The 21882-nt window shown below is 32.5% G+C and overlaps 2 protein-coding genes and 1 long non-coding RNA gene across 5 annotated transcripts in view; 1 reads left to right on the plus strand and 2 right to left on the minus strand.

The window, feature by feature from the left end:
- Nucleotides 1–335: 335 nt before the first annotated feature.
- On the plus strand, nt 336–10086 carry LOC133319692 (uncharacterized). Of its 3 annotated transcripts, XR_009753234.1 has the most exons (5): nt 336–799; nt 6838–6974; nt 7129–8991; nt 9117–9545; nt 9785–10086. It is a non-coding gene; the product is annotated as an uncharacterized LOC133319692 (long non-coding RNA). The 3 variants fall into 3 exon arrangements; XR_009753233.1 differs by having other exon boundaries at nt 7126–9545; XR_009753232.1 differs by having other exon boundaries at nt 7129–9545.
- Nucleotides 988–2226, minus strand: LOC116774293 (uncharacterized). Its single transcript, XM_032666979.2, has 3 exons — nt 1992–2226; nt 1333–1581; nt 988–1199 (listed from the first exon to the last, which is right to left on the minus strand). The coding sequence occupies exons 1-3, from the start codon at nt 2158–2160 to the stop codon at nt 1006–1008; spliced, it is 612 nt and encodes a 203-aa protein (XP_032522870.2). The 5' UTR covers nt 2161–2226; the 3' UTR covers nt 988–1005.
- The window catches only part of LOC116774291 (myotubularin-related protein 6), a 41060-nt gene continuing 21772 nt past the window's right edge, over nt 2595–21882 (minus strand). Inside the window, 18 exon segments of the mRNA XM_032666978.2 lie at nt 2595–3038; nt 3151–3295; nt 3647–3781; nt 4098–4200; nt 5221–5314; nt 5317–5353; nt 5602–5728; nt 6020–6148; nt 6863–6969; nt 7108–7251; nt 7690–7846; nt 8081–8156; nt 8472–8604; nt 8677–8764; nt 8853–9025; nt 9393–9550; nt 9816–9978; nt 10367–10483. Coding sequence (XP_032522869.2) covers nt 3016–3038; nt 3151–3295; nt 3647–3781; nt 4098–4200; nt 5221–5314; nt 5317–5353; nt 5602–5728; nt 6020–6148; nt 6863–6969; nt 7108–7251; nt 7690–7846; nt 8081–8156; nt 8472–8604; nt 8677–8764; nt 8853–9025; nt 9393–9550; nt 9816–9978; nt 10367–10483 — 2109 coding nt within the window. The 3' untranslated portion in view covers nt 2595–3015.

A 21882-nucleotide genomic window follows, 5' to 3' on the forward strand; every position in this document is an offset into this window, starting at 1 on the left:
AAAGCATGTATTTATATGTGTATAAATATTAAATAGATAATCTTAAAAACGTATACATGAACACACTAAATAAATTTTAAATTATTTATTATTAGTGTAAATGTAATAATTGTAAATGTAATGTTAGTAATATAATGTATATTGTTTATGTTAACATTTTAAATATTATCTTTTTACAATTAATAAAGAAATATTTTATTGAGTATTTTCTTGAAATGTATTAACAATTAAACGTAACTATGAATAACACTCGAAATTAAGGATTATGCATGATTTTTGTATTGCAGATGGACTCCTTAATTCCTAAAATAGTTTTCTCCGTGAAATATTATAATAGTCGCAAAAACCCTTCCTAAAATGCCGGATCCATAAACTATATGCAATGAATAACTCTTAATAATAAAAAAAAAACATGTTAACCAGCTTTTTACGCGTCGTTCAATTCAGGATTCATTTGATATGTTCTTTAAATTAAATTTCATTTTGTCGGGTTCATTAGAAAAAAACCTTGTTCGGTGTTTGAGTTTTTAGTGATATTTCGTAGGCCTTTCACATGTTGAAATCGAGGGACATGTGTCGAACCTTGATTCCCCGCAGGTTTGCCTACGTGCTATGATAGCTTCTTAGACAATCTTATTCTCCATTGGTCAACTAAAGGCTGTGTTGTGTCTATTGTGATATCAACTCTGAAAGTGGTATTGGGGCGTGCTTGGCTGTGTGATGCTTTCGGTTACCAACCCCACGGAGTAGATGGCATCCTGATGAATGCAGTGGCACACTAGCCCACTCCGGAGCTGAGGTATGAGTTACATTTTGGCGGGTTTTCGAGCTGCCTATTGTTTAATACTCTACGTTTCACTGTTGGTCTTTACACGAATGCCTTACGCCGTTTCCGCCAGAATACTGTTTGAGTGAGTGTACTCGGGCAAGTTTCCGAAAAAACAATAATCCAAAAAGCAAAACTTTAAATAAAATAATACAGCCATATTAGGACGAAATTTTTATTTAATAATTAACAACAATTTTGTGTTTATTACTTGTCATTATATCATTAGTACACTCGTTCAGACGCGCTGCTATGGCGCAGTCGTCTTTGTCGCGAGCACTCGTCTCAATACATCGGTCAAGATTTCTTTCCAGTTTCTTCATCAACTTTTCATCTTTTTCATAAAATTTCTTCACCAGTGCTATAAGGTTTTCTGAAATATTATATAAAATGCATCTAGACCGTTTGCCGGTATAATTGTTAAAATTGAATGTGTGAAATGAGTACGGTTTTTTTTTTACTTTAGGTGATTTGCAAATGGATAAAAACTGATAAATTTGAAATACCTTTGTGAATCTTTCCGTTTTCTATGACGCTGTTGCGTTTAAGAACGCAGGCGATCAAGCAATCTCCATGAACAGGTGACTCCTTCTTGGGAGAAAGTCTTTTTACGGGTCTCTTATCACTAGCATGAACTTCTTTCAGACATTCTGACATGTTACGTTTGAATTGATCTACATGTTTTTTAACATCTTCCGGGAAAGAGCTGTACGACCAGTCGGGACTGACATTTTTTTGCTCGATTTGTGCTTCTGCTAAATATAAATACTTTATTATAGATGTTTCCTTTTATACAGCCTTGTTTAGCGTGCTTACCATGAGTTTGTACGGTCACAGTACAAATGAAGAGTTGCCTTTTTCTCATTCCATAATTGGAATTAATACTTTAATGTGCGACTATCTATAAATTTAAAATTGGCAACACTCGGCTAGTAGTGTGACGATGTAAACAAGCGCACTAAATAAATAAAACTTAACGAGTGCTATCTTAGTTCATAGATCTTTCTGTAAGTGTTCGTTTTTTAAATTTCCATTATCAATATAAAATGAAAAGATTTTTAAGAGAGGTAATCTGTTTTTTATTCAATAAAATTATCGATTCAAGTCACACATATATGTGTAAAGAAATTTTAAGTATTAGAAGTGATAATAAATATCTACTTACAAGATTTTTCATTTTTCTTCTTCAAATTCATGTTTCTGGTTATAATTGTATCTTTATCGATTTTAATATCGTGAACGGTATCAACTCCCACCATGCGGTTATTTTCAACGGCCTGATCAGTTTCAACATAGACGAAAAACATGAGCGGAAACAGGAAGCGAAGAAACATTTTTTTTTAAATCCTATTTCAGTTACAATACTAGCCGAAGTCTCGATTGCAAATCGAGTGATTTTATGGACCAATTTGTTTTACTTTAATTCTTAATTGGTTCTAAAAAAATTTATTGCCTAGCATAGCATTCGGTATTTTTCACCCGATAATTTACTTCGATTTTTTTTTTTTTACTTATTTTAGATTTTTTCAGAGCGCTATATGCCTCGCCTTTTTTTTGCTTAGCAAAAATTTTCATTACAAATACGTGAAAGTCAAACCTGGACATTCAAGTGTATTTGTATTTTCTAGATTATTTTTTATGCTGTAAGCCTAAATCGTTACGATTGAATCCGAGATGCTAAAATATGTTTTTAATTGAAGTACGAGTAATAAATATTAATAAAAATTACCAAAATTATTGAAAAATTTAACAAATAAAAAACAAAAAAAAAGGTTTATTACATTTATTGGTATATGACAAAGTTCGAGAGGACAGCTTTTACTGTTATGTACATAAAACATTATATATATATGTAATTAATTGTGCGGAATTATTTACATAATTTGTTTATTAGGAATAAGTCCGGTAACTATTTAAGTGAAGACAACTTTACTTATGGTTAATACATATAACAATTACATAACATAATTTTAATTGTCATGATTACTTTTACAAAAAAAAAACATGCATCTTAGAATAAGGTTACATAACTTATCAAATATTATTGTTTTTTTAAAATAAATCTTTTCAAATATACAAATATCTTAAGAGTATCCGACTAAATGATCTAATACAGCCTATATAACAAAATGCAAAACTTATATTTTTATTTCCTTTTTCCATTTAAACATAATACTATAGTACTCTAATTAGGTTGCGGACGTCAACAAATCTGAAAAGAATCATTGTTTTATTAATATCTTTTGAAATAGCCGTTCATAATCAATTAAAAGAGGAACTTTGTAGTCTATCAGAAGTGGAGGGTGCAGTGAAGTTACACTCACCAGGTGGAGTGACAGGGGTGGAGGGTGTGGAGGGTGCGCAAGCTGCACACAGTGGTGCCGCTCTAGCGGCGTGCAGGGCTGGCAGGGCTGCCCGAGCGGCCACACACCGCGTGCAAACCACACGGCCGCAACCCCAGCAGTGATGCTGCAGTGGAAAGCACAGAAATTAAATACTTTTCTTAGTACAGTGGAATCTTAGTGAAAATTTGATTATGACTCTGTAACAACACACATACAACTAATGTTATATTTGCGATAGTTTTTTAGTAATTATGGATGTTCTTTTACAAATAAAGTAGACTGAGCAGATTTTGATGAAACATTCTAAAATATAGCTCAAAAATCTGAGTGACATAATATGGTATATCGCTAAACACCGTGTAATATGTCAAATTGACATAGTAGATGTCGCTGACTATAGATTAGGATATTTTAAATTAAGAACACATTATCAAGAACAAATTAGACAAAGTAGTGGTCAAAAGCTAGTCCATACCTTCCTGCTGAAGTGATCCAAGGGTGTAGAGCAGCCACACTCGGTGACGTTCTTGATAGTCTTCCAGTCGAGTGCCACTGTGCTGATCTCAGCCTCTAGCAGGCTCAGGGTCGCGGGTATCATGGCGTCTGCCTTCTATAAACAAAGCGTTCTAGAGTTTAACATGAAACATCATCACTGTAAATATTGTTACGAGCTAGGGTTTGTTTAGGAATATAGTTCGCCCGCTCGACACGAGATGGCGCTTGCGCTCAATGTCGAGAACATTCTACAATATTCGCTATACAATATTGAATAGTGTTAGTGCAACTGGAATACTATTACGGAGGTTGCAGGTTCGATTCCTGGTACTAAATATTTCAATTCTATGTATAATCGTTATAAAATTTTAATTAAAACACACTTATATGATTAACGAATCTTATGTATGTAAACAACGTCTAAGCCAGACCTCTGTTATGAGCGGTATTATTTTGGGAGCTCCTTCCTTCAGTGGGTGGTCGTGGTTAGCGCACTCCAGCTCTGATAGGTTGCCGCCGGACTCGTAGTGAAGTCTGAAATAGGCATGATGATAAATTTTGAAAATTCTTTGTATGATGTAGCTATACGTCTATTTTATGCGAAAAATTATAATGATATATAAATTTTTTTATCAAATAATTGCATTTTTTTTCTGTCCGATTAGAATCCGGCTCGAAAACGCTTATTAGTGTCATGGCGTCGTTTCTGACGTCACGTCTATATAAACAAGACGTCAGTACGCTGCGCTCATGAACTAATTAAGTTATTTTGTGATATTAACTATGAATTCGATAGTGTATAAGTAGTGTGGGGTCCCCCAGTGTGAGAATACATTTTTAAAAACTTCTTATAAGTTATTTGTGTACGTTCCTCACAATAAAACAATACGAAACAAGTGACTTCAATTTGCAAGGCGAGATTCAACAACAATATTGAACAATGTTACTCAGCTTTCTTTTCGTGAAGATTACTTTGATGTAAGTGTTTACATTGTTTTCTAGTTTCTAGTCTAGTATACAACACTCGTATTTGGTAATCATATTTTGTACGAGGTCTGAATGTAAAAATGAGGTAAGGTTTGATTTATCATTCCTATTATATTACGTATTTTATTCAAATTTTAGTTACCAAATGATATGTAATAAAAACTCAGAGTCGTTGTGAGTGACGTTCGTGCGTGTTGTCTATGCTTCGACTTAGAAGTGACGTCATGCGCTCTGATTGGTGTACAAGACATCATGGCGGATTGCCTTATTATTTAGTTTTATTTTTTTAAATAAATATTAATGGCACTCTTAATAAAGAAAAAATCCGCCTTTTATATTCCAAGCTTCAAGTTTAATTCAGTAAATATAGTATTTGAGTGATTTTTAGTTACTGTCATCATGCCTATTATAATTGGATTTTGTTGATAGACTAAAATAGTTCACATAAAATATCTTATATGCAGGGTGATTTTTTTATATCCTTTTAGTTAATCCCTATAACGACTTTACTGTAATATTCACTATTGTACATATTTACTCTTTGACAGACTCAATAGCGCTCCATACTTATTATCAATCTCCGCAGCCTCCATCTTGGTCTCAATGTCCACGGTGTCCGAGGATCCGTTCTGATAGTTCACGACGGTGTCATCTTTTCTCTCTTCCGTCCGGACAAAAGGTTTTTGAACGTCGATATCCTCTGGAAATTATTATAATGTATTGTTATAATGGAAGTACAGATAACACATATAAATGTTTTATAACACGTGTTTAATTACTAATCCCTACAAAATGTGTTGCTATTGAGTTCTCTTTCACGGTTGTGTATGTTCGTATGGGAAGAGATTTCTCAGTAACATATATATGATCATTATTCATACATATGTATGCATGTGAGGGAATTACTCTATAACCATAATTCTCAGTAGCATGTATCGGTGTAGTGACCTTAGCCAGGTAATCTATGTGATGAGTCAGGGCGGTGGCGTGGTGTACGGCGGCCGGCAGCAGGTCTGCCAGAGACTCCCGAGGATGGACACCGCTCTCATGGCGACAATACATACCGCGCCAGAACCTGAGAGAAACAATTTATATGTTATACATTAAATTTGTTTGAATTTCCTTATAAATTTTTTGAGGGTAGTTAAACATTTTTAATACATTAGAAAGTAATGATAATATTAAATTAGTAAATGTTATATCATCAGTATGTCAGGCTTCGGTCTTCATTGGATATTACTAATTAGTTAATATAATGTTCAAAAACTGACTATATAACATAATTAAGGTATGCTTATTCGGTTCCCGTAGTAACTTCTATTTTATAACAGAAAGTATATATATATATATATATAACATAACTCGCCTGATACTCTGAGCGCTCAAGTCGGGTTTCAATATGTCGGGGTAGGCTTTGGGATTGTACAGTGGATTCTTGTACTCATTGAGGTGACTCGCCATATAGCCCCATAGTGAGAACGTTCGCTCCGACAATCTATAATAATAATATTTAATTTATTATATTACCTCAAGTCTGTATCGCTATACTATATACAGAGTGTTCCGAGTACTGAATGAATGAGAAACGGGATACGCTTCGTATGTAGTGAGGATACAAACTCGTACTAAGCATACATATATTCAGTATGGAAGTTTGAATTATTTATAATTATAGTTACATTAATGAATGTCGGAACTTTGTTTTATAACAAAAGATTTTTATTCTTTGAGATAAAAAAAATATAGTTTAATTTGATAAATACTTTGAATAAATGATTATAATGTATTACGAATTGAACCATTTTAATGAAGGTAGGACGAACTTTCGATTAACACAGTCTAACGAGATGAACAAACTAGTTTCAGCAGAAACTTTTATAATAATTACGAATATAGATTTAAATGTATAAACAACTAGTTTTTTCCCGCGGCTTCGTCCGCGTTAGTTTCGGCATTGGTAATATATGAATAGCTGACCGGGCGAACTCTATTCCGCCCCAGAGGCAGTAAATAACCAGATATTGGAATTAATTAAGTATTTTTTTTATTTTTGATCGAACACAATTAAATTTCCTATGTCCGTCTTCTGGTTCCCATCTATCTCCCCACCAATTTTCAACTATATCTGTCCAGCCGTTCTTGAGTTATAAATAGTGTAACTACCACAAGTTTCCCTTATTATAGATATATATTTTATCAACACATCTACCTGAGATCTCGCCTATCCTTCTGGCAGTTACCAATGAATGTCCCGTACTGGCAGGCGTGGGCGTGGTCGTGTAATGTTAGTAGGAACCTCTCGTTGAACTGGAAGGCCTGACGTAAGGAACATTTTTGTAATATTAAATATTAACGACATGGAAATGATAACACAGAGACATAGCTACGTGTTATATGTTAGCGATGTTGTGAAAACACACTACTATTTGTTTGGTGTGTGTGTGTGTGTTTTACCTCTGGGGCCTGCCGCAGCAGCTGCCAGGTGCAGTCCAGCAGCTGTGTGAAGACGGGCGATCGTTCTCGTGAGTCACACGCCACGTGACCACAACGAGCCGTGAACTTGTGGCCAAATGACAGCCAGTCCTTTTCGATCAACGCCTGAGAAATAATACATGACGTATAGGTACCATGTATATAATTCTACTGTACGTGAGTATGTTAACTCTTCGTAAACGGCTAGACCGATTTTAACGATTTTTTTTTTGTATGTATTTGGGTGGCGTCCCAGATGGTTAAGATACACAAATCATCCGGCAGATGTTGCTGCAGTTTTATGGTATTTAGGTTCTTACAAAGGCTGCAGCGTAGGTGACTATAAGTATTGTTTCAACACACTTCATACATATCTCTATGTGCGCACTTCTGATGTTCACGCGGATGGAGTCGCGGGCAAAAACTACTTAAATATAGCATAGTGCAATTATCATCACAAAAAGTTATATTTTTGATCACCAACATTTATTATTGAACTCAATAATACATAAGGGTATGTTTATATGGAAATAAAAATAGAAAATAGCGGTTGGTATTTGTTACCTGGTAGCCATTGATAGTCCTGTAGTGAGGTTCTATACACAGGGCGGCCAGCGAGCACACCTGAGCGGTTCTGTCCCAGCCGTCGCTGCAGTGAACACAGACGCTCACTCCTCCGGATATAGCGCTGGCTATCCACCAGGACGTGTCCAGGATAGATCTGTTTCGAACACATTATTATCAAAAACATTTAAGGGTCTAAAAAATTACAAACAGACCCAAGACTAGAAAGGAAAAATGCTATTAGTTTCGATCTATGAAAGACTGAATTTCGGAATATTAGATTAACAAGAAAAAACGCCTTTGAACGATTAAACTAAAAGTATGAGTTTACATGTCTTATGAGAGCTCTGGAAAAGTATTTTTAATCGCGGGAGTTCATTGTAAAACTCACTTGATATGTTTCAGCCAACCTGATGACTCCAAGCCATTCAAGAAGGACGACATTGTGGGAGAGTTTTGTTCACACGCTGAAATTATCATCAGAAACAATGACTATAGTTAGGACCATATAAGCAAAAACATTCAATGCTCAAAAATCGCACGAATTAATGGATGTCTATAAAGTATCAATTTATCTAGATTCAGAAACTTAAAAAACACTTATATTGAATTTTCGCAAAATAATGTAATCGAGTCCTAGCCGCGCGTGCCGGGCTGCGAGATGCGGTCCTTTTCTTAGGCCACACACTTATATAGTTTGGCTGTAGTACGTACTTCGGCCACGAAGAAAAATCACTGTGTTGTAAGATGTTGCTCCTAACGTCAAATGTCTGAATACTAACTTTCAACCAGTTTCTGAAGACTCTTCCTCATCACGTGTATGTTACCGATGCCCATGAACTGAAACTTGATGTTCTCGTAGAAGGCTTCGTTCTCATAGCCCTTGCCAGCGGCACGATTCACCATCGCATTAATCTGATAAAAATATATAGGAAATAGCGTCTGGTTTTTGGTTATCTAAGTTATTACTGCTCCTATGTAACCTACCCTCGGTCGTGTGTCCACGACATACATGTACCCGCAGTTGGGGTTTGCGCGACGGATGAGATCCAACATTTGTTCGTCTTCCATGCATCTTAAATGTACAAGAAATATTATCTTAAAATACTATTGCAAAACAAATAAACATTACATCATATGGTCCTTGGAGCATTTTTTCTGACCTGGCAGAAAATCCGCTTAATGGCTGACTGCATCTGGCGATGGCCGCTTTGTTATGGTGCAAGTAAGCCAACACCGGCAACCTCCCGCGGGACCGGAAGCTGGCGCTGCCCAGTAACACCGCACTGGAGGCTCGAGCCGGTACGTAAATCTCGCTTGGGTAAGTGTCACAAAGCTGTAAAATGTATTACTTTTTGAGACTTCTTACATGTAATAAAGTTTCTTTTTTGTAATGTGTATTGCTGTTATCCCTGCGGCTTTTACAGCATCACCGGGAGAGTGGGCGGGTGCTGAGACTGGCCCGTTACAAAGGGGTCAGTTACGAAGACTGTTTATTTTTAATTCACTAGAAATAGTGAGAACCATATGGTTCTATAGCCATGTGGATACAATTTTTATCATTTGCTTAGGTTTGGTAGAGTTCTGAGAGAGTAAGAAAAAAAAATTATGCAAATCAAATAACAAAAATACAGTGTTATTCAAAATATGTACGACTAGGTAATATTTAAAATAAGTCTTTTAACAGCCATCTGCGTACGTACCTCATAATCTCTGTTAGCGTTACAGAGGGTCCACTGTTCATTGGGGACATTCATTCTCTGGAACTCTGTCTGTATGTCGAAGAAATTCCAACCAGCTGACTTGGGAAGGTCGTCCGGAGTAGACTTGTAATGGAAGCAGTATAGCTCTTCCAGGTTAACTATAATATAATATATTTAGTATGTGCTAGGATGTATATTTTTATAAATTGTAACATTCAGTTTTTGTTATTATGATTTATTCGCGTTTTTAATGGATTTAATAAAATTATTATTATCTAATGAGAAATATATAAATTTGTATACAAATATAAGGGCTTTACGAATAATTATTTCTCGTATAGCTTATTAGCTTATCTATTACCGTTAAACCGTTTGTCATTTTTTCCTTATAGCTTAGGACCTCATTCTTGGACGAAGGCTTACCCGGTTGACTTAACCTCAGCAGGGTCTGGTGCATCTCGTGACAGTCCCGTTCTCTCGGTATAACAAAGAACACAGATTGGAAGGTCTTAGTGCGAACTAACAGAGGCGAGCCCGTCGTTGTGATCGGCAAACGTTCCACTGTTGATATGTGCATTAGAAGTATCTATAAAGAATGTTATTATTCACATATATAGCACTATCAGTTTTAAATTTGTATTTTTTGTTCTTATCATTTGTTATTCTTAACAATTTTATATATCGATCAAAAGTATACATAGCATTTTTTTTCGTTTGTTGACAAATATTTTTTTTTTTTGAAAATTTCACCAAATGTTATCTTGTCTTTTAATTAACAACCTGGTCTGCTATTAATGAAATCTAATCACCAATGTATACAGACGAAAACACATAATTCATTTTACAAGACAGTACTAAATTTCAAACGAGAAAAAATCTCTTATAATTAAAATATCTGAATCGTCTCTTTCAGTAAATGTAAAGTTCTTGTGTTCTAAAACATTATATATTAACTATCTATAATATCGTCATACCCAAGTTTCCTTTCTCATTTCATGATCAACGAATATGAGGTGAGTTGTTGCAAAGTACAGCGTGCCTTTTGATGGATTCCTAAGATTGTATTTATCCAGCATCTGGACGTTCTCCAGCTGAAATCAAAATAAACAACTTTAATAAATATATTAAATAAAAACAACAACACATCTTATATAATATAAATTCCGTCGAATATCAAACAATATATACGTGACATGATGTCATACATTTAATTTATCATAAACATTCTACAAATAAATCAATCATTTTGCTTAGTTATGTTAATTATCAAAATCTTGATTAGTTTCTTAAATATAGTAATTATTTCTATGTCGAGTTATTAATAATAATATCAACAAGGCTGACGTTAGAAAAGCAATTTCTTGTGTTTATGAGATATATTATTATTTACGGGCTTCATGAGTAATCAACAAATATTTATTGCCTTATTAAGTTTCTGTATTTATTATGTATCATGCGCGTAAGAATTCTTTTATTGGTAACAAATATTGTTAAATTATATATATACTTTAAAGTCAATTTGAATTACAAGAGTTGTAGTTTTCACAAGTCCCTTGGTAAATAAATATTTAAGTCTAAAATTATATCACACAAGCATAGAACAAATCATGACACAATTTAAATCGTTACGTTTTTTATATTTCACTTAAGTTAAAATAATGTCGGTTTTTGCAAACGGCGGATTGATAGTTTAAACTTAAAAAAGCCGAATCAAGACGTTAGTATGTCGTCTGTTATCTATAATCTATAACTATTAAAATATCTTCCATAAAAATAGAATGAAAAGAACTTAAGTGGCAGAAGGATTTCATTCAGTAGTATAAATAATGAACAAAGTTTACACAAAGCTTACTAACATCAATTTGTTAGAAACAAAGTTTTCTCAGTCAGAACATCTGTATACCTCGAAGGGTTCAATCACAGTCCTCGTCAGACAACGTTTAATTCACACAATAGATCTGCGGTAGCTTCTCCTTCACTTCTCCTTTTAACTTTACGAAACAGTAAGTTGGATATGACTCAAGTTTCACTCTGTTGGTTAACGCTGGATCTCCAGACACAGAAACGAGATTCCGATTTCTAAAGCAAATAACTCCTAACTAACTAAAATTTACATCAATAAGTCAAGAAGGGATTTATTTTCTTTTTATTATTTACTAGGTACCGGCCCCGGCTTCGCACGGGCTCTTTACCAAACATATAAAATAGCCTGTTTAAATTTGAGAATTATTAAACTTATATTATGATAACTTTCAAATTGTACGCCCGATTTAAATGATTTAAAAAGTAATTTACAGATACTGATGTGGGCTTGAAAACTAAGTAATTTATTTTGATAAGACTTAATACCGTATTTATGTAAATAGCTTTCCAATAAACGCTTTAGAAACGCCAAATTTTAAAAGTTGTAAAATGGATATAGTATGTTATGACCTATATGAGATACAAAATTGCACCATATATTATTTTGTTATATCTCAAAGATTTTGGTATCGATAAGGTACACACAAGTAAATACAAAAACATAACAAGTAACCTTCTAAAACCTTCCTCGAGATTCGCCCTATCGAGTGGTGATATTTGTTTGATAATCGCTGCAGTAGTTTTTCCGTTTATCGCGAACAGACAGACAGACAGACGCGGCGAGGGACTTTGTTTTATAATATGTATTGATGTTCACTTCTATTTATATACATTGGTTATATTGAAAATGCTTTAAACATCCTTAAGATGTAGGAATTTGGTAAATTCTAGAGTATTAATATATTAACATTATTAATATAGTATAAAAATATATACTTGTATACATATTCTTTTTATTTCACTGTTTGACTATATGGTTTCAGAACATTGATATTTTTTTATTTTTATAGTCATCTTCACATTAATTTATAGAATGGAACGTAATAAGAGAGAAAGCCATTCAATCAACAAGAGGTACTGAGACATGTTTTGTGAGTTTGAGTATAGCCTTTTTATGTTTTGCTATAACAGAAATGTATCTAAAACCTTCCTAAAAGCGACTTTATATGACAGTTCAAAGCATCCCTTTACATTGAGTAATATATCAGACAAAATAAACCTTTTTTTGTTTTAAGAAAATTGGTTTCAAAGATTTTTTTATTCATTAATTTGGCTAGTTTAAAAAACTTTGGATTAAAGTTTCCAAGCAAGACAACAAAAGAAATTATGTCCTCTGTTATTATTGAAATATTTAATTTTGCTCATTTTGCCTAATCCTAACATGACCATGACAATCTTAAATAAGTACTCTAGAAAAAAAATTATCAAAAAATAAAAGATTCTAGAAATGACAAAAAAAAGCTGTAATTTAAATAAATTAGACCAAAAATTTTTTGGAAACATATGACAAGACATACTCGTATAACAATTCAGTACAAAACTAATTAAAGTGAGTCTACTTTTTCTTATTTGTCTGCGGTTTCTTCCTGTCTAGTGCTGTTTTTGGTCCATATTTACAGTTTTCATCGACAGCTCGCTGTAATGGTAGAATAACTTGATCAGCAAGACTTAGTAATTGGATACGTCTATGATTTATCACATCCGTCACGCGATGAGCACATAACTCTAAGGCATCTGCAGCCCTAACTAAAGTTCCACAGGATTTGAGAGCCTCTGAAGCTGAATACCTACCACCTTCGAAAAACAATTTAAGCTGTTTCATAAACCGAAAATTTGATATTCTGACCAACTGGATAGTGTTTTCGACATCCTTCTTATATTTAATAATAAGATCATCTAAAGACTTATCAAAATGCTCTTTGTATTTGATCAACCTTGGTGCACAACTGCTCAATTTCAATCTCTTCACTTCCGGATCAATGGATTCTTGTGAAAGAAATTCGTTAATATCAGTTTCCATTGCCTTTACGAATGACGAAAGTGGATATAAATTAGGATCATCGAGGCATGAAAATTCCGATGCCTCTTGTGGTAGACGATCAATTAAACTATGTAAAGCTTCTAAGTGAGAATTGAGGCGTGCATCATGAAGTTTAATTTCAGCTAAACGCGCTTCACGGCATGCTTTAAGGCGTTCTGCTCGTATACTATGAGACACTAACTTCATTGAATTACGCATATTTAACTGTAAACATTTATAGTCAACCCATTTTCTTGCATGGCGAGATAGCTCTTCTGGTATAGCAGACAAATTGTTTTGAAAGGATTCTAAGAATCCGTTTCTCCAATTATTAAGCGCTGTGTCTTGAAGTTGAGTTTGGAAAACAGCTCGGGGCAGTGGAGCCCTGAGTGAAAACGTTTGATGTGAATTTATCGAACTACCGCTAATTAAACTTGTGGTCGACAGTATACCTAGTTTAGGATATTTTTCTAAAAGGCAATCGCATTCTGAACGCAGAATATTATTCAGAAGTGGAAGAGTATTCATAAAATCTTCTAATTTGTTTATTTCAACTTCACCATGTTGTTGATAAAGATCTGTGACACGTTCAAGTAAGTTCATAGCTACGTCGTAATGTTGTTGCAGTTTTTCAGCATCGGATGCACATCGCAGTTGTTCCAAGACAACATTGAAATTAACTTCATTGATGAGTTCCACTGAATCATGGACCATCTGCATATCCTCCACAGACGCAAGCGTTAGCTTCTGTATCAGAGCAGAACGCATTATATGCGCATCCCACATATGGCCAGCATTGTATAAAATACTATAAGTATCTTTTAATCGTTCACCCAGTGAAATAAGGCTTTTCTGCATATTCATTATATCGTCCCTAGTTATATCTTGTAAGTCTTGATAACTTAAATTTTTATACTGTAAACTGCTATCTGAGATACAATAGAGAGCTTTATCAATAATGGTTTTTAAATCTTTATTCGAATCGCATTTTTGAATTGATGTCGCATCAACGCCAATATTTTTGTGCAGTTCATCTAATTGACCAATAAAGCTACTAAATACTTTCATGATTTCAGCACGATACACGTCAACAATGCGGGAAATACACTTCTTAAATTCTTCCAAATCAGTGAGAATTCCAGTTGTTATATCGCTATTGCTTATTACCTTTTCATTGCCTTTAAAGCTAGTTACGATACGATCAACATTTCGAGCCCATGGTAAAGCACTGTGAGTGCGAATAGTTTTAGGATTGCTGATGCACAACTGATTTAAAGAAGACCGGGCATTCATTATTGTATCATCCAATTGAGATCTCAACTGTGCTTCTAGTTCGATATAAGCTCTGTTATTGCTCAGCAATTGCTGATTAATTTCATAAATCTTTTCATCAAATTCGTGCAACAACTCTTTTGGCGTTTTGTGTCCAACTCTTATGAGGCGATGAAAGTTATTCTGCAACACATCTCTCAGACAGTCGGATCTTTCTCTTTCTAAACTGATTCCTTCCTGTTTGAATAATACAAGATCTTGAATTCTTTTATTGTAAAATTTTGACACCTGTTTATGAGCTTCATTACGTTCTTCGAGAGACAATGTCCTCCCAATTTGTTTGAATCGTGTTATCACACATTGGATATCATTATCATTTTCTTTTATTTCGCACAATAATTTTTCAGCAAGAACTCTGACTTTATCATCAATAACTCTGTTCACAGCCAAGGCTTCTTCAGCTAAGTCTTTGTGAACCGCTTCGTGTTTTTGCTGCTGTTCTATCAAATAGTGTGTTAGTATCGGAGTACAACGTTTTGGAGTCCATTGATCCGGCAAAGCAGATACAGCTGCGAAATCTTCAGAACACCCTGGGGTATCTATTAACGGTTTTCTAATAACACCAGTACAATAGCACTTCTCACTGTCATTATTTTTGCTTGGTAACATTTTATTCTAAATATTGATAGATTATTATTTATGACCTATTATTTCCAAGTAATTTTTGTCTCCTCTAAACTGTCACATGTCACGTACCAACGTCATGTTTTCTTTTAATTTTTTATACTATGTAAAAGAGATTTACTGATGAATTTGAAACAAAATAAGCAACTAAAAAAATGGCAGTATTAAATTTAATATGGTTGATACTGTTCCGCAATCAATAAATGGAAAGGAGCAGAAATCATTACATTTTATTCTCGTAATTTATTTACATATATATATTTGGCATCTCGTATTTTTTTAAACATTTCTCTCAAAATTTCCCTTTTATTATTTCAAATAAATTACGCCTCCCTTTCATGAATAATAAACAAGTTTATAGCGGTTATATAAACAAATGTATTACCTTTATAAATGTTGATAAAAAAAAACATATTAAGCAGTATTTTCAATAATGAACATGTGAATATAACGATAAAATATACTCACAGAAATAAGAACTAATGGCAATGAAGACGCGCAAAAAAAAAAGGCTAAAAGAATCTCATTTTTTTTTTATTCGCATATAGATAAAAATATATAAACTCACAGATAAATCTCTAGGATAAGATGAACTGTTTTATTTAGGAGCGGAACCCACTAAATAAACCAGGAGCATCTCAAATGACCCGTCGCAAAACATCCCACTCTAATCCGGATAAAATATTCATGAGTCCATTTAGAACTAGAATATTGAAATGATAGAACGTAAAAATAAACTCTGTGTCAAATTAAATAAACACATTTTGCTGCTAAAATATGATTTTTCATATAACAAACATTTAGTTGTCATAATAACTTTTCATATACATGAATTTCATTATTACAGTCGTTGAAATTTCATTATCAAAGCAAAATTATAATAAATTTCGATAAATTCCTGCGGCAGTTAAATTTCATTAGAACAAAAATATTTTTATAAAGCCCTCAAACCCAACAACAACATAAAATCCTATGAGAATTGCAATCTAACAATTAATTTTCTCAATACCACCTCCAGCAATAAATCCTGGAGCAAGACAATAAAATATACAGGAATTTATTATCTCTTCCAGTTTCTCGAGAAAAACAAATATACATCCATTATTCCGGGGAGGACTTGCCCATAGTAAATTAAAATTACTTTACTTTTTACTTCTTTGTAAGTATGTACACACATCTTTTCATTGGATAACTTGAAATTTTTTATGACGTCATTGCCATCATTTCTGTATTCTGTAATTATTTTGACATCAGTGTCTACATTAAGAATAACATACGGAATATGAATCATATATTATTTATATGTATTAGTTAATAAATAAATATTATATAAACCATGTAACAATATAATGCTTGGCATAAAATCTGTACAGCTCCCTAAAGAGAAATGAAAAAAATTTAAGGGTCTTTGTTATGGGCGAAGGAGGAATAATTTCAAATGTCATCCTCGTTATATTTAGTGACAATTTATTTTAGAAAAATTTTGCTATTTTTAAATAAAAATATATCATGCTGACTGTGCAAATATAATTCACATTCTTTTGGCGGTAATAAATTACTACATACTATGTAAATTAATGATATATCGGGGAATGACAAAACATAATATTTATCTATATATGCATATGATAAAAATTTACCGGGAAGATGTATGAAATAAATATGAGTCTTAATCTAGCCCTACATGTGACTCTGCCTCGTGCTAGTTATCCTACTTTACTTTGGGTGCACAATGGCCATACTAATATCGTATATACAGAAGCATTGTTGTAAAATATTCTATTCAATACAAGGACGACGGTGCTATGATCTAAAGTAAACCTAAAGATAATCTAATAAAATGCTACCCCGTCTTTATTCCAAGCGGACAAAGTCGCTAGTGTAGCTAGTATATGTATAATAGATATAAAGAGTTCTTGACGTAACAGTTGACAATCTCATTGACTCAATCATCACATATATACATATATATTCGAAGCATAACAGTATTTGAACTCATTAAGACAATTTATATTATAAAAAACTCACTGAAGAACCTTTTCTCCTCATTCAAACCTTTGATGATATTTTCAAACAAATAACATAACATTAGTATCATATAATTCAATAAACAGGATTACCACTAACAATGTAACACAAGCGAAACAATTTTCCAACTGAAGTGTTAGAATTGCTCACAATCTCGTATTCCTCTCAGCGGGGTATTCAAAGACGCTTTCATCGTTCAAAGGTTTTCAAAGGAACAGACTGCACGGTTTCCCTAACATCTAAGGACTAGCTAACAAAGAGTATGTGGGAAGGTAATACCTACTTGCATCTTAATACATTACATTCAAGTAACAATGGACCTTACATATATGAATATATAGTTTATAATATGAAAGGATTATTACATTAGCAAAATGTCGAAAAAGCGAATGTAGTTTGGAAAAAAAAAATAATCCGTTGTTTTAATAGTTTACATATGTTAGGAAATAGGAATTTTATTAAAAATAAAGTTTTGATCTGAGATCGTTTTTGGGCTCGACGTTACTGGTAATATTTCGGTTTAGAATATTTTTTTGATTTTCCAGCAACCGATCATGAGTATGATTCTCATCTGGTCTGCCCATGATTACTGTTGCTTTAAAGTAATCCAAACATCAGTTCAAATTTAATATAATAAATTAAATTCGAATATAAAATTTCTATTTAAGAATGTAGGCACTCGACAAAATCTTAAAAATCTATATTTATGTGTATATTAATATAATTTAACCAAAATAACCTTGACATCATGAGGAGCGACAAGTGAAATTAACAACAATGAAGTTGTCTTGTTCGTCATAAAGCCTCCAGCCTCCACGTTGCTTATGACATACGCCATATAATATATCATATGTTATTAAATTAAGCACAATTTATAATAAACATCGTGACAATATACTTTGGAGGGCAATGATACCTTTTACTGTACCTGAATAAAAAATTTATCTTCATGAAAATGTGAAATACGTCTTATCATTATATCCATTGCATAACAATAACAAGGTACGTTTTAAAAATAGTATATGTTAGAATATAAATTACACATGACGTTACATGATCACAGGAGCGGTGAATCGATTTACTGGCCTCGACCTTACACAACTAGATTTTCGAATAGAGCTCAAAGCTCAATCTTCAGTGGCTAAATTTAAAAGATAATTAATAGTGCAGGTGTTTATTCGTTTAAATTTGAGACAAAAGCAGCAGTATGTTAGAAAGATATAATTAAATATCTACAACAGTACAACGCTTCTACAACTAACATTATATATGTATATATAAATAAAATTAAAAAAATAAACATCGGACAGCATTAAAGCGACCAGTTAAAGTTAATCACACTACAGTTACTAATGTAAATAGGAAAATTTGTGAGTATGTTTGTTACTCCTTCACACAAAAAGTACTGAAATAATGTAAAAGAAATTTTATAATGAGATACATACAAATATCATACAGACATAATTTATGCACAAATTCCTTGTAAGTTGATTGGGAACACTTGCATTTATGTAGACTCGTGACACCGACAAAAGAGGTCGCTGACGGTAAGGTTATATATCCATTATTTAATGCACATTATTATTTCAAATTAGAGATTTTATATATAAAATGAATTAAAATAAATTTATAACATCAAAAATATTATATTTCACTAGAAATTTATTTTACTACTTTAGGTATATGTATGTATTTGAAAGCTGTTAGCGTAAAAGCTATATTTACCGGTTTCAAACGTAAGCCTTATTAACGTACGTTACTAGAACGGAAATTAAAGCGGCGACTGACACAAATTCAACGTATATTTATTAGAATTTTATTCATAATGAATTTTGAAATTTGAAAGTGAAATGAAGTTTTATTTGTAATGAAAAACAGATTGAGAGGTATAACGGCCAAATCTCTCTACAACCTGCTAAAAGACTTGAGCCTGTCGAGAACTAACATCAGTTCATTCTTGGAACGTGCGTCAAAGGCAGCCCTAGTAGGTTCATTTCAAATTTGATTAGGTACAGAGAGGAGCTTGGGCAGTGGAGGTGAGCATTTAACGCGCGATAGCCCCTTGAACCTATACCTGGGTCGCAAGTCCCAGGCACTGTTGAAGCTCCTCTCCCTGCAACGCGATGGACCCGGCACGAGCACTGTGAATCCATGTAATGTTGAGAGGTTTCGTCTCAGTGTATTGAATAATCAAAATGTTTTCATAGAATCTGTTTTTTAATATCAAGGACGTTGAAAATATGTAACATTTTTAATCTTCTCTCCAATACAATAACGACACTTAAACGAACGGTTTATATGACTATCATCGATTTATTTTTGATATTCACAAAGAGAAATATTATGTAATATATAATACAACAAATCAATAAGTAATTCATATCCTTCATTGAAATCGATTTCAAAATGCTACTCTTATAAATTGTCCTCGAAATATCTGAACGATAAAAGAATTCATCTTCTTCTTCTCTGCCTCCTCCCACGTTAGGTGGGGTCGGCTAACTATAAAAGATTTCATCGCAAGATAAAAATATTTAGAATATCTGAATATAAAAGGAAGACTCGAAAATTATATTTTACTGTTTTTATTTGTGTCATGCCTTTATTGCTCAGGAGATTTCCACAAAAAAAATACAAAAAAAATTCACTAGCATATCACACATTGAATAGTTTTGTTGAAGTTTATAACATTAAAGAATAATTAAGGAAAAAATTAAGAAAATCTCATTAAGAGATTACTAACATGAAGGTAAAAAGGCTTTGTTCTTATTAAAATTGCACTTTACAATTCATTGAAACCTAATAACTTTATACCTTGTACAGGAAACTGAGTTACTTTGAAACTTGAGACTGGTTCTAGACTTGAAGTTTATTCTCGTATACTAGAGGTGAAACTTTTAAGTTTTATTCAGAATTTCCCATAACAAGGATGTAAAAACCTGATTTGTGTCATAAAAAAATAATAAAAAGGTTGAAAGTGAAGACAATATGCCAAAACTTAAAGTACTTCCACCGTAAAACCTGGGCAATGAAAATAACACAGAGTAATTCTATACAATAACATTGTTACTCCTATAATAATATAAAGGGATGTTAAACAAATTGGTCTTAAAAAAACCTTTTATGTTCACGTACTTTAGTCTTACATGCTAGCCCTCGGGTTTGCTTGTATACTTATAAGGAATTTATTTAAAAATCATACAAAGGAGTAAAACTTTTTTTTAAACTGAAACATAGTTTTTAATTCACTTTACAATCTGGATTTGAACCCTAATGCGCAAAAAGAACATGCGGACAGATTTTAAATAGACTTTAAAAAAAATATCAGTATCAAAAGAGAGAAGATTTAATTTTGTTTGTTTTAATTATAAAGGAAAGGAAATTTTTAATACATAATTAAAATTTTATATTCACATCAATATTACACATATACAGTAATTGCCGGTCTATTACCTATATATGTCTGAATTTCAACCAATCACATCGGAATTTTTTGTTAAGTTTTTCACATATATACAGAATAAGATATATATTTTTAATTATGACCTACATAACAAAAGTAAAGAATGCGACAGTGTTATTCAATCAAAGTTAATAATTACACCCTTTGATTGCTTCTTCAATCAATCAATAACTTTATGTATGTATGTTATTTATATATACATATATATATAACTAATGTAAATATTTCTGATATCACTGTATTTTTACTGTATTCTCCTGTCACTATATAACATGACACCAATTCTCTTTACATTCTACCCGCATATTGACTCCGGCCTTCATTTATATTCCAATCACACACTAATATCTCTGTTGAACGAAACGACTTCTAATGTTGAAAATATCTTAATAATGCTAAAATTCTTTCGGTCGGAATTCACGGAGTGTAGCTATGATGTAGACTACTAATATCGGGATGACATTTGACTTATGACTTTTTGTACAAAATTATATAATAATATTTATAAAAAATCATTGTATTGTATTATACTTACCGTACTATTTAAAATCATAAGATCAATACAAATTATACAATTTAAACTTATATAGGTTTAAAGAAAATGAAATCTTACTTCCATATTCAAAAACGAATCGTTAAGGATTTCCAACATGAATAAAAAAAAAAAAAAACGTAAATTAAAAAGAAGGTTCAATGATTAAAAACTTCTTGATGTTAGATTGCAAAAGATAAGTGTGAGATAAAAGAAAAATCTTTGAAAGAAAAATGCCTGTTTAATTTCATTTCTTACTTAACCTTTTCATTCTCTGAGCACGAGTGTCGCTAAGAAATATAACCCTTGAAAAAAAAACAGATTAAATTTTGTCATAATTTTACTGATTTTTAAATACGAACAATTTTATTTATTAAAGGGGTCGTTTGCAGGTTGTTTTATACAAAATATGTTTAATTAATACATATTTGGATTTTTTTTTATGGTGAACTATAAACATTATTTAAATTATATTATATTATGGTTGATATATGTACGTGACATGTTGAGGCTATTTCAAAAATCTATTAAACAATAAGCTTTTGTAGTTAAATATATAAATTTTGGGGAAAATTATGAAAACATACGCGACACATAATACGAAAATAGGTGATGTTTCCTTCAATAC

Source organism: Danaus plexippus, chromosome 26 (genome assembly GCF_018135715.1).
Source record: "Danaus plexippus chromosome 26, MEX_DaPlex, whole genome shotgun sequence".
Taxonomy (NCBI): domain Eukaryota; kingdom Metazoa; phylum Arthropoda; class Insecta; order Lepidoptera; family Nymphalidae; genus Danaus; species Danaus plexippus.

Excerpts from the sequence above, each read along its gene's own strand:
- LOC116774293 (XM_032666979.2), bottom strand. The coding sequence starts at position 2,160 with ATGTTTCTTCGCTTCCTGTTTCCGCTCATGTTTTTCGTCTATGTTGAA. Across the intron at positions 1,582-1,991 it reads GAAGAAAAATGAAAAATCTT|CAGAAGCACAAATCGAGCAA; the intron begins GTAAGTAGATAT and ends ATTTATATTTAG. Across the intron at positions 1,200-1,332 it reads AAACGGAAAGATTCACAAAG|AAAACCTTATAGCACTGGTG; the intron begins GTATTTCAAATT and ends ATAATATTTCAG.